Raw genomic sequence first — 15794 nt, 5'->3', positions numbered from 1 at the left:
CCAACTGTAAAACATAAAGCATCCAGCCATGGTGTCTTTGCCTGTCAGTGAGAAAACAATACTGATGCTCAAAACAGAGGGGGGACTTCACAGCACAGCACAGAAACACACTCCCCCCCTCTCTAGGGATGCTTTAAAATCTGTGCATCCAGAGACAGATGGCTGTTCCCATTCCCTCCTTCTGAACCTTCTAATCGTTGAAGCTTCTTCATCCAAAGGATTCTCCACATGTGTGAAGACCTAAAAAATCTGTGTCTTCCCTCAGCTGGGGATGCTGAAATTCAACACCGAGAGAGTGCAGTTGTTCTTTTAAAAATCAGAAGGATATTCTTGGCAGCAGCCCTGTTTCTTAATATGCATTTAATTGCCACATTACTTCTAGATTAGTAATACCTGTTTCCAGGTCTTATCAGAGTATGCAGTGTGTGTGGAATGAAAAGCAATAAAAAGTAAAATTGTGTGTGTGTGTGTGTGTGTGTGTGTGTGTGTGTGAGAGAGAGAGAAAAGTTAGAGAAATTCTCCCGAAGTAGGTCTTTGTAACTTAACTCTCTATACTCATTAAGAGTTGGAAAGTCAGGACCCAAGTTTCACAGGACTTCAAGGAACATGTGCCTCCACATTAGCTGTGGAAATCGTACTTTGTATGCATTGTAAATCTATCCAGGATTTGTGTTAAATTCCCTTTGTGATTTCTTTTCTGTCGAAAAATAACCTCAGTGTTCTGTTGTGGGACGATTTAAGTGTGATGAGATCAAACTAAGAAAGTCACGGAGCTCGGAGACACAGAGAGTGGCAGAGGCACATGGCAGAGAGGTCCCTGAACTCAGATCCAGCTGTTTTCACAGAGTAAACCTATAGAAGTGAAAAAAAAGGCCACACTATGATTAAAAACAAATAGAGGGAAGAGTTCAGACTGCTCAGAACCCAGGGGACAGCACAGGGCTGCTGGTGCTTCTGCAAGGCAGTTGCAAGTTTCAGGTTGGCCCAGCGCCCCCTCCCACAGCCGTGCTCCCTCCCACAGCCCAGAGCTCTATAAATTCAGCTCTCCAGAACACAGGCCAGATCTCTTCCTGGACGGAGCTCAGGGCTGAAGATGGTTCCTCTCCTGCCCTTATCTGCTCTGCTGCTGCTGTTCCTGTGTGATGTTGACCCCGCAAATGCCAACAGTTACTATGACAAGGTCCTAGCTCACAGCCGCATCAGGGGTCGGGATCAGGGGTAAGTCCCTGGCTTGTTTCCTTTTGGCTTGTTCCACTTAGCTTGTTCTAGAAATATGTAGAAGTTCCTTGTGAATGCACAGGGTAGCTGTAGTTCTACTTACTGCAAGGTAATAAATAGGAAAAGGAACAATTCTGAATATTCTGTAAATAGACATATATAGATAGAGATAGACAGTTACTATGGCATATATGTGCCTTAAACTCCTAAGTATTCCTATCAACATAGCAAGTATTATTACTTGATGTGGATTATTAATTTTAATGTAATTAACAAAATATAGTTGGGTAACCCTTAGTAATTCTGTTTACTTGGGTTTTTATTTCTCTCCATTACTGCAGAGTATGGTTTTCAAAATCAAAGTGTCTGGTCTCTGTTGGTATCATGTCAAAGGCTTTGAGATGTCTTTCGGGATATCGGTGCAAATTTCCTTTGTTCTGTATATGAAAATTAAACTCTGGGCTGAATAGCTGCTCCTCTGGATCCCTTGAAATGTTTTATCTTTTCAGATAAATGTAGGATTTTAAAAGGTTATTAGAAACATCTTAGTAGCCCAAGCGGACATCTGCACTGTTTGCATGGGACTCTTGGCATTTTCCCCTAAGCCTTGGGGGGTGGGGGGCTCATTTTCTGAGTTCTCAGAGCAGTCTTCTTAACAGTGGAGTAGAATTTCCATCCTTTTAAGAGAAAGCAAGCTTAAAATTGCAATAGAGAAGGATACTCTTATTTGTTCTCTTTAAAGAATCAAATTTCCTTTGTGTAAAGGCATTGTTCAAAAGTTCCTTTGAACACTAATCTACTTCTGCAGGTCCCTAGGGAACCACACAGCAGAGTGTGAAGTAAGACCTGTGTCCCTTGCCATTAATCTCCCGCGCTTCAGCAAAATCCTAAAGCTGCCCATCCTCCAAATAAATACATGCTTAGTTTTAAAACAGTGGCTTTTTTCCCACTTTAACAGTAGTTTGTCTGTTAAGTCTAACTCTGTTTAAATATTTCTGCCAGGCTAACTTTTTGAAATACTGATATTAGTCTCAAACATACAGTGGCTTTTCCTACATCCCCTTCTTCTCCCTTCCCTTCCCCTCCTCCTCACCCCTCCTCTCTCTACATCCTCTCCTCCCTCCTATACCCCCTCCCTTTTCCCCTCTTCTCCCTCCTCCCGCTATCTCCCTTAGACTTCTGCTTTTTCTAGTAACTCAGTAGAACTGGGGCAGGAGTTGGCTTTGTACAAAGTTAAAATCCCATCTTAGAATGTCAGGACTCCATCCAAACATCTCTCTCAGCCACCTGACCTGTAACTGGGAAGAGGCAAGAACCACAGCAATTAACTCTTTCCCCTCCCCTCTGTCTCCAGCCCAAACGTCTGTGCCCTCCAGCAGATTCTGGGCACCAAAAAGAAATACTTCAGCTCCTGTAAGAACTGGTATCAAGGTGCTATCTGCGGGAAGAAAACGTGAGTCTCACCCTTTTCTCTGTTGACGGTTTGAAGATCCTACAGGACGGTACTCGCCTTTTCTTGGACACATGCCCCAGTCTGAAGAGACTGTCCAAACTCCTGTGCTTTTAAAGAGAGGTTCATACACAGGCAGAGAGGCTCCCTCTCAACACCAGTTAGAAGAGTCGATTTCTCGCTAAGCCCATAAGCTGGAGAAGCCAAAGCAGGCCCCGTGTGGTGTGTCCTGAATCCATGTGAAAAATGTGGTCTCTATTCACTGCACCCTCTTCACACACACACACACACACACACAATCAAGGAGAACAAATTGATCAGAAATGGTCATTTGTAAAAGCCCAAATCAATGCTTCTCTGGTCATTTAGACATCGTGATAAAGACTCCACCTCACCCCTTATGGCTTTGCTGTATATTTCACTGATCAACTCAAAGCTGGAAAACATTATTGCCTATGCAGTAGACATTTTTATTAATTTATTACACTATAGCTATTGGTAGGAAAGTTAAAAACCCTGAATCTATAAAGGTTAAGAATCACTTATCCAATCCATCATTTTACGAGGGGGCTGTCTCAAAGACAGGGTAGCTCAGTAAATCAGAAAGGGCTCCCATGTCATCCCAGCAATGAAAATCATGGAAGGGCCCCTCGCTGCCCTCAACCTGAACTGTAGCCTCTATGAGGTAGCTTTGAGGACCGAAGAATCTGAATATCCACTTAATACACCATGGTGAGCTTCAGGTACCCTCCAAAGAGGCTGAAGTAAGGAGACTGCCCCAACTTCTCTAGGTTACCTTGAGCTCCAAAGTGAGACACCCTAACAAAATTAAACAAATGCATAGATATATTGATAGATGCACATAGATAGATAGATAGATAGATAGATAGATAGATAGATAGATAGACAGACAGACAGACAGACAGACAGACAGACAGACAGTTGGGTGGGCAGGCAGATGGACAGACAGACAGACAGACAGATAGTTTTTAATCCATGTGCTATTGGAACAAACACTCAACAAAGAACTATTTAACTTTGGGAAGTCAATGACCTTCCCATGTTGTGCATTTAAGGAAAGAATTTTCCTGTTCTTTCTGGAAGTTAAAGACATCTTGTTTTCACAATATAATTATATTAGAGGTGCCAAAGTTGTCACACAACCAGTCGAGTCTCTTGTTTTCCATTAAACAAAAGTTGTGCTTGTAGCCAGAACTACAAAGCTTTAACAAATGTCCCAAAACTTTTTTACCAAAACTTTAACAATGTCCCCTTAGCAAAATTTCCTTCAGTGGCTTCCATGTCAGATCACATTTACATCTCTTCTCTGAGACAAGTGTAAATGCTAATCTCAACTAAGCAGAGAAACCAATGGCACAGACAGGGAGGAAGCCTGGCTCGCTTTCCACTCCCTTCTGCCCAAGTTGCCAGCAACATCTTCTGTGTCATTCAGTTTTTCAAGTTGGCTTCTACCTTGAGAATTTACTAGAAACAGGCCAGGTCTCAAGAAAGCATTAGCATCCCTAGGCTTAAGCTTTAGGTACTGTCTACAATATGTAGAAAACCTCCCACAGAGCAGTGTGCAGGCTCCCTGTTGGTGCAAGTTACATCTTCAGTTGGTTTCCTATGACATTTTTTACTACTCAGATAGTGAGGACAAATTCCCCATTCTCCAAGCAGGCAGAGCAATTATTCTGCCTTCTTCTTGCTCTATTTGACTTCCTGGCCATATAGGAAAATGGATTTGTGTGTAGCATCCATGCTTTCTGGGAACAAAACCAAAACGGTTTTGTTGTATTTGAAACCTTTCCACGGATAAACACATTGTCCACTTAGCAGTTGAGATTTCAGGCCACTGTTCTACAAGCTCACCTCTTCTGCAGTGTGACTTTTCTGCTTCAGAGCTGTTATCAGATTGTATCAGTGTTTGGTTTAGACGTTTGCCTCATAATGCCAGTGTCCTGTTTTCATCCCATCGATCTGCCTCTCACTATAGACATATCTCAGTTTTGTTTATGATGTGCATAAATCAAATTCACAAGAACATTCAACTAATGTCTACATAGTCTACTTATTCCTGTGGAGATCTGTAGAAGTATAATTGTCACAAGGGGGCAAATGAAGATTTGCATCAGGGCCCATACAGTTCCCTTGTTTCAGGTTCAGACAACTCTTAAAACTACAAACAAGGGTGGGGGATTTAGCTCAGTGGTAGAGCACTTGCCTAGCAAGCGCAAGGCCCTGGGTTCGGTCCCCAGCCCCGAAAAGAAAAACAAAGTTAAAATAAAATAGGAAAATTCAAATTCGTATAGCACAATTAAATTGATAATCATAACTGATAAATCAATAATAAATACTGGTAATTTTTAAAAGTAACTCTGAATCTTGGTTATAAAAGCAGCTTACGGGGTTGGGGATTTAGCTCAGTGGTAGAGCGCTTGCCTAGGAAGCGCAAGGCCCTGGGTTCGGTCCCCAGCTCCGAAAAAAAGAACCAAAAAATAAATAAATAAATAAAAGCAGCTTACTTGGTTAACTTCTTTCCTCAACTGCCCAAAACCCTGGGTTCGATCCCCAACACCACACAAAATCACTATGATGGCTTTCAGCATAGAGAGTCAGAAGTTCAAGGTCATCCTCAACTTCATATGGCGCTCAGGGCCAGTCTGGTCTCATGAGACACTATCTCATGGGGAAAAATGAAATTAAGCAGAAGAGGGTAAAAATGAGTAAAAGTGATCAAAGTATACATGTATATACATGAAAACACTGAAGAAATCTTTTATCTTGTATAATTCATACTAACAATCTTACATGAGATAGGATTTCATACAGTAGGGTGGTTAATGTATTTCTATTGTTTCAAGGTAGCATATAACTTAACAAAATAATGAGCATTTTGCTGGTACTTAGAGCTAACATGGTTATCCTAAAAACATTCTTTTAGTATTCACTACTATTTGTATTTTGATATTGTCACTGCTCTTCCCTTGTTACCCTGTTTGGAAGACTGAATTCTGCCATATCAAGTACCTTCTTTAAGAGCATATGTCTAGTGCCCAGAGAAAATGTTCAACGAACTCCATCCTTCAGTATCGAGATCCAGGACTTTTGCAACACTGCCTGGAGGCTACAGAGACAAATCAAACTTGCATAAATACCTGGTATCCAAAGGGTAGAGACAAAAGCTGGCTTCCACAGTCTTAGCACATCGTAGGAATAATGAACACTGTTTGTTTTATGTAAGAGCACATTGTTTGCAGGTCTCTCTTTTAATACTGAGATTTCCCCTCTCTGTGCAGCACTGTGCTATACGAATGCTGCCCCGGCTATATGAGAATGGAAGGGATGAAAGGCTGCCCAGCAGGTAAAATCTACATTTCTGGATTATACGTGGGAGCTTCTCCTCTGTGAGGAACGAATGTGAGGCCAACAGTGTGTGCGTGTGCATGAATGTGACAGTGTGTGCATGTGCATGAGCGTACAGGTGTGTGTGTATGCACATGCTTGGAACAATCAACATCTAAGCAAATTCCCCATGTTTTTGTGTTAATCACATGGTGACATATTAGACCACTCTTCTCATACACTGGAAGCTGATGGTGCTAGACACTAACGTGAAGCCTAATTGGGATTAGCTCAGATTGTCTTCCTTGAAAGTCCCTTTTTGCACTCGTTTAGAAGCATGACATCTACAACATCTCTAGCTGACCAGCTATGAGTTTGTAATAGCCCTCACTTTGAAATGTGGTTGCCCATAATTGTGCCAATAAGAGAAGTTGCTTTTCATTCCTCTGGGATATAGAATGTCAATCGGCACCCTCCCCCAGGCTCCCGTTCCCCAACAGAAGGGTCCCCCGGGCCTTGAATTGCACATAAACTCCAAAGCACCGACCATCATGAACACCAAACCATAAACAGTCCCTGGCACAGTTCGCAGCTGAGAGACTATGGAGTTCCTCACTCCTGAGACCCAATGCTTGGTCAATGCTGTCAAGATGAGGTGATGTTTTGCAGGCTTTCTCCCACGGAAACTGTTGAGCTCTGTTTGCTCTAGGATGTGTTTTGTTCAATCTAGGCATGGACTTCGCCATGAAACCTTATTAAATTTTACCTTATTGGTCTGGGTTTTTTTTTGGGGGGGGGAGACTTTATGATTTAGTTTAATAGTTGTCTCAGGGAATTCACTAAGCTAGTCATTTACTTTATGACTATTTCCATATGACACTAATTTTCAAATCAACGGGGTCAGAAAAACAGGCTGCCTGCCGAGTGCTAGCTCTATCTTTTCGGTTTGGCATCAGAAGGTTCCAGAAGAATCTTCTAAAAGTAGTTGATACATTTTCCTTAAATATCCTTAAATAGTTATATTCTCAAAAAGTCCTGACTAAACCCTTAGTGATGTGGCAGGATTTAGTAAATGTTACTTCCGTTTGAAATTTTAAAACTCACTTTCTTAATATCAGAACACAAGAAATCCTGGTGTGAGTGGTACTTCGTGACGTAATGCTCAAAATGCACATTTGTGTAAAGCGGGTGATTCCTGGGATTTTATTGCTTAAATCGACCAGTTCAATACTTTGGGGAATAGGTAAGGTTTGAATGATGGTGCAGCCTCTAAGCACTTGCTTGTTTCCGGCTATTTCAGTGATGCCCATTGACCATGTTTATGGCACGCTGGGCATCGTGGGAGCCACGACCACTCAACACTATTCCGATGTCTCGAAGCTGAGGGAAGAGATTGAAGGAAAAGGGTCCTACACATACTTCGCGCCGAGTAACGAGGCTTGGGACAACCTGGATTCTGTAATTCAGCCTTTTCATTTCCTGATATATTGTCTGTGTGACACTGCCATTTTCATTTTAATTGACCAACTTATATATAACCTAAGAACATTTAATAATCCTCTATTGTACACTTCAAAGTAGTTAAAATGAGTCATTGGGACAGTGACATGTGTTCACCTTGTCATAGTGAAACTCCCCAGGAAACAATCTCCAATCTCCTTAATGGGAAGATGAATGAACTGAAAGAATATTTAGTAGTAGTAGCAGCAGCAGCAGCAGTAGTAGTAACAGTAGTGTATTTTATTCCTGTCCTCTTGTCTTCTTCTTTGTTGTAAGAAAACACAGGCAATTTCAGATAACCTATCTATTAGAAAGGTAAGTTAAAATGCCCATCTATATTTAAAAGTCTATTAGGAGCTATATTACACAGTTGTATTTTATTGTAGTTTATAAATAGCATAGCTACAGTTGCATTGGATGAGAAGCTGTAATAAATAGTTTATACTTATTTATGTAGCATTGACTGCATGCCACATAGATTGCTGTTCCAAGATTGTCAGAATAGTAAATGTGCATGGATATTTAAACCAGGTGTTTATAAACAATATTTGATTTTATGAACAGTCTAATTCATGACAGACTCACTCATAAAAGATTCCTTAATTTCCAGTTTTATATAACTAGTAGAGAAGTGGGTTTCTACATTCTGCTTATGTGGAGATGAGCTCACAATTTCTAGGGTGGTTCAACGCAGCCTCACAAGCAGTGTCCTGTAGCTCTGCTGTGTTAATGCTGATTCGTAGACCCCTGTCTTTTCTGCATCTCAGCCCCTCCGGGCTCCTTCAGATCACACCTGAGCATCCTTACCCTAGTGATAAAAGTTAGATGTCTCCTCCCCGAACTGCAGCCTGCCCTTTGCCTACTCCTTGACAACTTTGGCTCTTGCCTTAGTGTGTGCAGCTATGAAATCTGTGGGATTTGAAAACTGTGGGATTTCCCGAGGAAGCCCAGTGATTCTAATCTTCCCACTAATATTTCTTCCACATATGATATGGCTACATAAATGAGGGATACTGGAAATATAAAGCATTTCTTATATCTATAAATAATTGCTTTCCTTCAATCCATTCCCCCATAATAGGCAGAATCCATACCAACATTCAGACTTAAACACAGTGAGTGGCCCTGGCTCCCACATCTCAGTTCCTTAAAAATTAGCTAGTCAGTCTACTACCATGTTCATCTGTGGAAATCCTCCTTGTGCTATCATTTCTGAATAATTTTACCCCTGACTGACTTTCTAAAGCCATGCGCTATCACAGAGTCCCAGCCCCGCACACTCTTCAGTGTTATTGCTGGTTTAACTTCATTTTCACAGCATTGGACCTTTCAGAATACATTACTGAGAAACAGAAAAACACACGGTAATGGAATGGATATGAGTCGTTCACCCAACAGCCAGCCACTCTGTATTAGGATCCAGAACGACATCACACTAGTCCCACCCATTTTAGTCTTATCTGCTCCCTTACGTGTACCTCCAAACCACTCTAGTAAAAATAGCTGCATTCCTCATTGGACCCCTTAAAGCATGCTGTCCTTCCATCCTCCTCCTCTCTGGACTTTATCTACTGAGATATGCCAAGCACCGTGAAGTTCTCCTTGTTTGTCTTTATATTCTCCTCGTTTGTCTTTGTATACACTGTAGCACCGAGTACAGAAAGACGTGAAGCACAGCCCCCAGGAAGGTATAAGATGACCAACGCTTAGACTAGTTTAGGAATAAGTATAAAATCCTTGATAAATCTCAAGTGTTAGCCAAGGGTGTTGGTAATTAATTCTAGCATTCATGAAGCTGAGTCAGGAACATGGCTGTGAGTTTAAGACCAGGCTGGGCTACATGATCATACACTGCCTCCAGAAAAACGAGCATAGAAAACACAAAAACTCTCATGTGCTGTATGCAAATGTGATAGCATATTGAGTACCTGACATCACAACTTACTTGTCATAGTGTGTCTGATGATGTCACAAGCCTGGTTAGGGACCTACATAAAGATTGTCTCTTCATAAATATATTTAAAATGTATTTAGCCCCAAAAGTTTCTAAGCATTCTATCAGATTTGGAACCCTTCACTAACAACTTGGAATTCCAAAATTCCTCAATCAGGTGAAATAATATAATTCTCTTATTTCTGTCAGTTTTCTATGATCAATTGATAATGTTGATAAAGAAGGTCACAAAAGAGTAGAGATGGGTTTGCAAAGATGACTCCACAGTTAGGAATGTTTGCAAGAGTCAAGTTTGGTTCCCAGCACCCACATCGGCAGCTCACAACCACCTGTAACAGATACCAACATCTCCAGGCACTCTCATACACGTGGTGCACACGGACATGTACACGCTTGCATGTGCTCATGCACACGCGCACACACACACACACACACACACACACACACACACACGCGCGCGCGCGGGCGCACACACACAAATGAAAATAGATATTTTCAAAGGGTTGGAGAGAGAACGGACAGGGTGCATAAGAGAACTTCAATAGCAAACCACAGCAAATTGACTTTGTTTAATTCTTCCTAGGACATCCGCAGAGGACTAGAGAACAATGTCAATGTTGAGTTACTGAACGCTTTACACAGCCACATGGTTAATAAGAGAATGCTAACCAAGGACCTGAAACACGGCATGGTTATTCCTTCAATGTACAACAATCTGGGGCTTTTTATCAATCATTATCCCAATGGGGTAAGTTTAATTTAGTGAAGACTTATTTATTTATTCATTCATTCATTTATAACACTTGTATTTCTAAGTCATGTTTTTTTTTTTTAATTTTTATCTGTTCCCTTGATAGGATGTTCAGAGCAAGGATAAAATGTCAGTGTGATGTCAATGCTTGTATTATGATTAAGAAGAAAAAAAAACCTGGCCATGTAAAATTTCAATCCAACTGATTACTCTTAAAGGCACACTGATTGGCAGTTAGAGGCAATGTGTATCGAGCAGTTTCTTATCGACAATGAAGGGCACAATCAAGAGGGTGATGACTGCCCTCTAGTCACTCTTTTGAGTCATCATATCAGTTAGACAAGTTGCCAGCAGGGCCTTAGGGTTTTTTTTTTAACATTAAAATTTCCAGAGACGGAAAAAGTCTTCCAGAGAGGAGGCAGTACTATTTATTGTTCAATAGACCTCATGACTGTTTTGCAATGGTGACTTTTATTCCTCGCTCAGAATTCATTTCAAAGCTAATTTGAATTCTTTACACAATACTCTGATCTACATCCGAAATAGTTTGTATCTGTTTATATTGAAGAATAAAAGTAAAAATAAATAACTCAAATGAGGAGGGTTATTTGCCTTGGATCTCCAGACATGCTTTGGATTGACTGGGCTTCTAGACAGTTCTGCCTTCTCTTTGACAATATTCAAGCCTTAATCCACAGCATCAGCACTCAGCACATAGATTTCTTACATTATACCTAGTAGATCACCAGCATAGGCACTCGGCATGTAGTGCCTTACATCATACCTAATAGTACAAATGGGAAGGTGGAAATGACCTGACTGCCTTAGCAGTCAATGACTAGATGTGACTTCTTTCAAATGACTGCAGGTTGTCACTGTGAACTGTGCTCGAGTAATCCACGGGAACCAGATTGCCACAAATGGTGTTGTCCATGTCATCGACCGTGTCCTGACACAAATTGGCACCTCCATCCAAGACTTCATTGAAGCAGAAGATGAGCTTTCATCATTCAGAGTAAGAACCTAGGCAGAATCCTCTGAGTCACTGAAACCCTTCTCTCCCCTGATGAGATTTGTAGACTGTCAAAAAGTGCTAGTCAGTAAGTCTGGCAAACTACACAGATAGATTCAATTAAATGGTCATTTCTATTTCACAAAGGAGAGACCATCCCATATATAGTAACACACATTTGAACATGATTCGTAAAGAAAGACTTTTTGTGTGACTATACTATGATTGGGATCTTTAGAACATGTTGACTCACTGACTGTACATGTTGGATTTTGCTATACTCAGGTAAACACCGGCAGACTTTCCACTCTAACCAATGGTTTGAGGAAAATTTGGAAAGACTGAATTAGTTGTGCCAAAAAGTATTATTTTAACTATCTAACATGAGCAGATGTCTCTGGTGGAGCTGTGAACTCCCTCCCGACACACTGGGCCAAGTGTGTTACAAGTTTCCTCAGGATTTGTCATTGCATCCTATGAAAGTCCTTTGTGTTTCAGGCGGCTGCCATCACCTCTGACCTTTTGGAGTCCCTTGGAAGAGACGGTCACTTCACACTCTTTGCTCCCACCAATGAGGCTTTCGAGAAACTCCCACGAGGAGTCCTAGAAAGGATCATGGGAGACAAAGTGGCTTCTGAAGGTAAGAAAATGTCTTCCTCTCATGGAATTCTTCCGAGACCTAGACTGAAGGCAATGGAAAAAGATCAACCATTGCCAATGATGAGAGCTGTGGTAGGAAAGACCAAAATCATTTAATGTGAGACGCTCTAGAAAACTTCATGAAGGAATAGGCGAGTATCACTGTTAATTAAAACAGCTGTGAGGTTGCAGCCAGTTGTGTTGTTTCCAAGGAAATAAGTAACAGATGTTCGGAAAGACTGATAAGAAGCCAGAGGGATGGCTCAGCAGTTAAGAGTGTGGGCTGCTCCTGCAGAGGACCTGCGATCAATTCCCAGCACGCCACGGGATTCCAGGAAATAGGATTACCTCTTCTAGCGTCTGTAGGCACCAGGCATGCATGCGGTGCATGACCACAATTCAAGCAAATGCTCACACTTATAAAACAAAATAAATAAATGTTTTTTAAAAGAAAAAAGAAAAATCAATGTAGTGTGAGAGAGTAATTTTAGGAATGATTTCACTATGGAATGCATATTATACAATACTTCCAACTCTAAATTTATGCTGGACGGAGAAAGTCATATGGTTCTTTTAGCCACGACATCATTTTGATTCTCAAATGTACTTGGATCCTTTCCGGCCTCCCTTTCAACAGCCAAATAGTCTTTTCCTTGTGCTAACAAATTTTATACACCCAGTCTCTAATGAAGCTGACAAACGTTGAAGATGTAAGTCTCGATATAACATTAAGGGTCAGATAGATCCCCAGATGCTTCATGAAACTCTCTGCATGTTCTAAGAGTTGTCTGGGGAAAATGACTTGCCTTGCCCTCAGGTTCTAGAACTACATTACCAGTCATGAACAGTCTTTTGGAAGTGGTTAATGCGACATTCTGTTTGAATATTTTATAACAGTCATAGCTAACAGGTAATTTCATAAACTGCCTAAAGGCTTTTTTCTTTTTCTCTTTTCATTCTTTTTTTTTTCTCCTGGTGTTGCAAAAAGAGTAATTTGGAGAGTTAATATTCTCTTTCCTTTTTTTTTCTACGAACCTAAACTGTTTCTATTGAAGTATTGATTTAAAGCACCCACTTTCCTAGATCATGTATATTAAGGTTTTAATATCTCAATGCTTACATCCGTGTCATAGTTCCTTGTTGAGTTCAGTTCTACAGTGAAATGCATAATTTAGGTGATTTCCCTTGAACTGAAGTTTGATTTCCTGCCCATGTCTTTCCTCAGCTCTCATGAAGTACCACATCCTGAATACCCTCCAGTGCTCTGAGGCTATCACAGGAGGAGCCGTGTTTGAGACCATGGAAGGAAACACTATTGAAATAGGGTGTGAGGGAGACAGCATCTCCATTAACGGAATCAAGATGGTGAACAAGAAAGACATTGTGACGAAGAATGGTGTCATCCATCTGATTGATGAAGTCCTCATTCCTGATTCTGGTGAGCCCCACCACCATCTCCCTTACCAGTTAAGGTGCCTGGAGAGCAAGTCCATGAACAGCTAATGTGTGGCACAAAGAAGAACAAACAGCGAACTGCTCTGTGCTCACTGAGTGTTGACTCCAAAGCCTGTGCACAGCCCATGTAGGCCCTTGGTTCAGCATCTGGTACTTATGAAGGGTTTTCATGTGCTAGTGTGTTACTTGGCAACACAAAGATACATACTGATGGTCAATATGCAGTAAAAGAAAGGGCTTGTCACTCATAGTGTAGAACAGGCTGAAAGTTGAGTAATGTTCAAGAAAACTACGCTAGGACAACAAAGAGAGAGAGAGAGAGAGAGAGAGAGAGAGAGAGAGAGAGAGAGAGAGAGAGAGAGAGAGCTTCTGAAATGAGTTATACTAATCAAACCCCTCATGTGGAAACTAGAACTTTCATACTAAGGAAGGGTGGTGGGATGTTTTATCGGGTTGACTCAAGTAAAGAGCTTACAAGAGTAGATAGGAGACAGGCACTGATTTCGAACCCTGGGATAGGGATCATAACAATGAGGACATTGTTGAGATGGAAATGGTTTATTTTACAGCTAAACAAGTTATTGAGCTGGCTGGAAAACAGCAAACCACTTTCACGGACCTGGTAGCCCAGTTAGGGTTGGCTTCTTCTCTGAAGCCGGATGGAGAGTACACGCTGTTAGCACCTGTGAACAATGCGTTCTCTGGTACGTGCCGGGTCCTGTTTCCACTCCCTTCTCCCTTCTTCCCTGTGATCATTCTCAATAAGACATAATAGATATTTTAGAAAATATTGATTAGATTTGGCAATCCATAAGATATCGGTGTCAAGTCATAAGTGTATTAAATCAAGAGAGGATCAAATCGGATCATGACATGAAATGTATCTGTATCATCTCCTCACTGACAATAGTTAGGATATATATACTGAGATCTGGCTCTAAAAACCTATCTCAAGGAAGATATGTAAATGGTGAGGAAAACTCAAACTTTTTAATGTTTTTAAATACGAAGTGTTAATATATAAAGTTATTAATTAAAGAAATTAGAACTTCTAGAAATACAGTATCTCTTTTAGAACAATATTGAGCATATACTCTGGCACTATGCCACATCTTGGAGTTTGTGTGCTTTGATCCCTTAACCAGTAGTAAGCATGAACTTACAAATGACTCATCCATGTGACTAATGGACACCTAATTGTCAGAAAAAAAAAATTGCTCCATTATAAAGGTTTAGATTTTGCCAAGGACTATCATGAAAGTAAACGGTCCCTATGTGGATGAAGTTATTATTTGCCCAATAAGAACTTCATGGGCATAGCTTGGGGTGATAGGTCAGTTTGAATTGGCAGATGGCCTTGCTGGCCTTGGGCATTTAACTGACTCTTATATGATGTGAGTGAGGGGCGCACTTGAACGGCCTTAGAGACATCCAGGCTTTTGTGTTCGTAGGCGATAATGTTCCCCCCTAATGAACTTATTCACAGATGACACTCTGAGCATGGACCAGCGCCTCCTTAAGCTAATTCTGCAAAATCACATATTGAAAGTAAAAGTCGGCCTTAGTGATCTCTACAATGGACAGATCCTGGAGACCATTGGAGGCAAACAACTCCGTGTCTTCGTGTATCGGACGGTAGGTGAATCAGACTGGAATCTAGCACCTAGCTACCTGGCCTGAATGTCACACGGCATATGATGGTCAAAGAATTGTCACTGTGAATGTTCCTCACACATATGCAAATGCAATTGTAAAATTAACTGTCCATATAATCAGAGATAAAGACAGCTTAGCGAAAGAAACTTAGGAGAGGGTACCAACGTGCTGTGGATCACACATAACTGGCATTTGTTCCAGTTAACAAGTAACTATGTTTTGAAATACTCATTTACACTCCAGAAGATTCCCCATAATGTAAGCGTTTGCCTTGTAGAATACAATTGAATACAGGGTAGATTTTATGTTGAGTCAAACATGCAGGGATTTTTTTTTTTTTACTGTGGTATCCACATTCTGCAATGGAATTTCTTTTGAGTGATTTTCAAGATAAATTTGTAAAGGCCCATACAGATTTCTGGATCCTGTGAAATGAACCTAAAGTATTTCCTACAGGAAATTTCCTAGAAACATTGTCTTAATTCCCATGCAGCTATAAGGCTTCGTGTGGAGGAAGCATTTCCTACAAATGGAAGTGGCATATGGGGCTCTATACTAAGGCTCCATGATGGCATGGCACACATTTCAAATAACTCAGAAAGTTAGCTTCACGCTCAGTTACACATGTACATATATTAAATTATACATGTATACATATTAAACCACACATGTACACACATTGAATTATACATATGGATACAGTAATGTATACATGCAGTTTATTACACATTTTATTATACATCTGAATCCATTAAATTATTCATGTGCACATATTAAATAAAGCATATCATACATAAATTTTTAAAGTAGAATT

At 40.7% G+C, this 15794-nt stretch overlaps 1 protein-coding gene across 4 annotated transcripts in view; it reads left to right on the top strand.

The window, feature by feature from the left end:
- Nucleotides 1-1066: 1066 nt before the first annotated feature.
- The window catches only part of Postn (periostin), a 31083-nt gene continuing 16355 nt past the window's right edge, over nt 1067-15794 (top strand). For all 4 annotated transcript variants that reach the window (XM_032898419.1, XM_032898417.1, XM_032898418.1 and 1 more), the window contains exons 1-10: nt 1067-1218; nt 2573-2671; nt 5968-6032; nt 7314-7471; nt 10051-10215; nt 11087-11233; nt 11729-11870; nt 13095-13307; nt 13894-14028; nt 14811-14959. In XM_032898419.1, coding sequence (XP_032754310.1) covers nt 1094-1218; nt 2573-2671; nt 5968-6032; nt 7314-7471; nt 10051-10215; nt 11087-11233; nt 11729-11870; nt 13095-13307; nt 13894-14028; nt 14811-14959 — 1398 coding nt within the window. In that variant the 5' untranslated portion in view covers nt 1067-1093. The remainder of the gene's footprint in view (nt 1219-2572; nt 2672-5967; nt 6033-7313; nt 7472-10050; nt 10216-11086; nt 11234-11728; nt 11871-13094; nt 13308-13893; nt 14029-14810; nt 14960-15794) is intronic.

Source organism: Rattus rattus, chromosome 3 (assembly GCF_011064425.1).
Source record: "Rattus rattus isolate New Zealand chromosome 3, Rrattus_CSIRO_v1, whole genome shotgun sequence".
NCBI classification, from domain to species: domain Eukaryota; kingdom Metazoa; phylum Chordata; class Mammalia; order Rodentia; family Muridae; genus Rattus; species Rattus rattus.
This window is presented reverse-complemented; position numbering and strand designations above follow the sequence as displayed.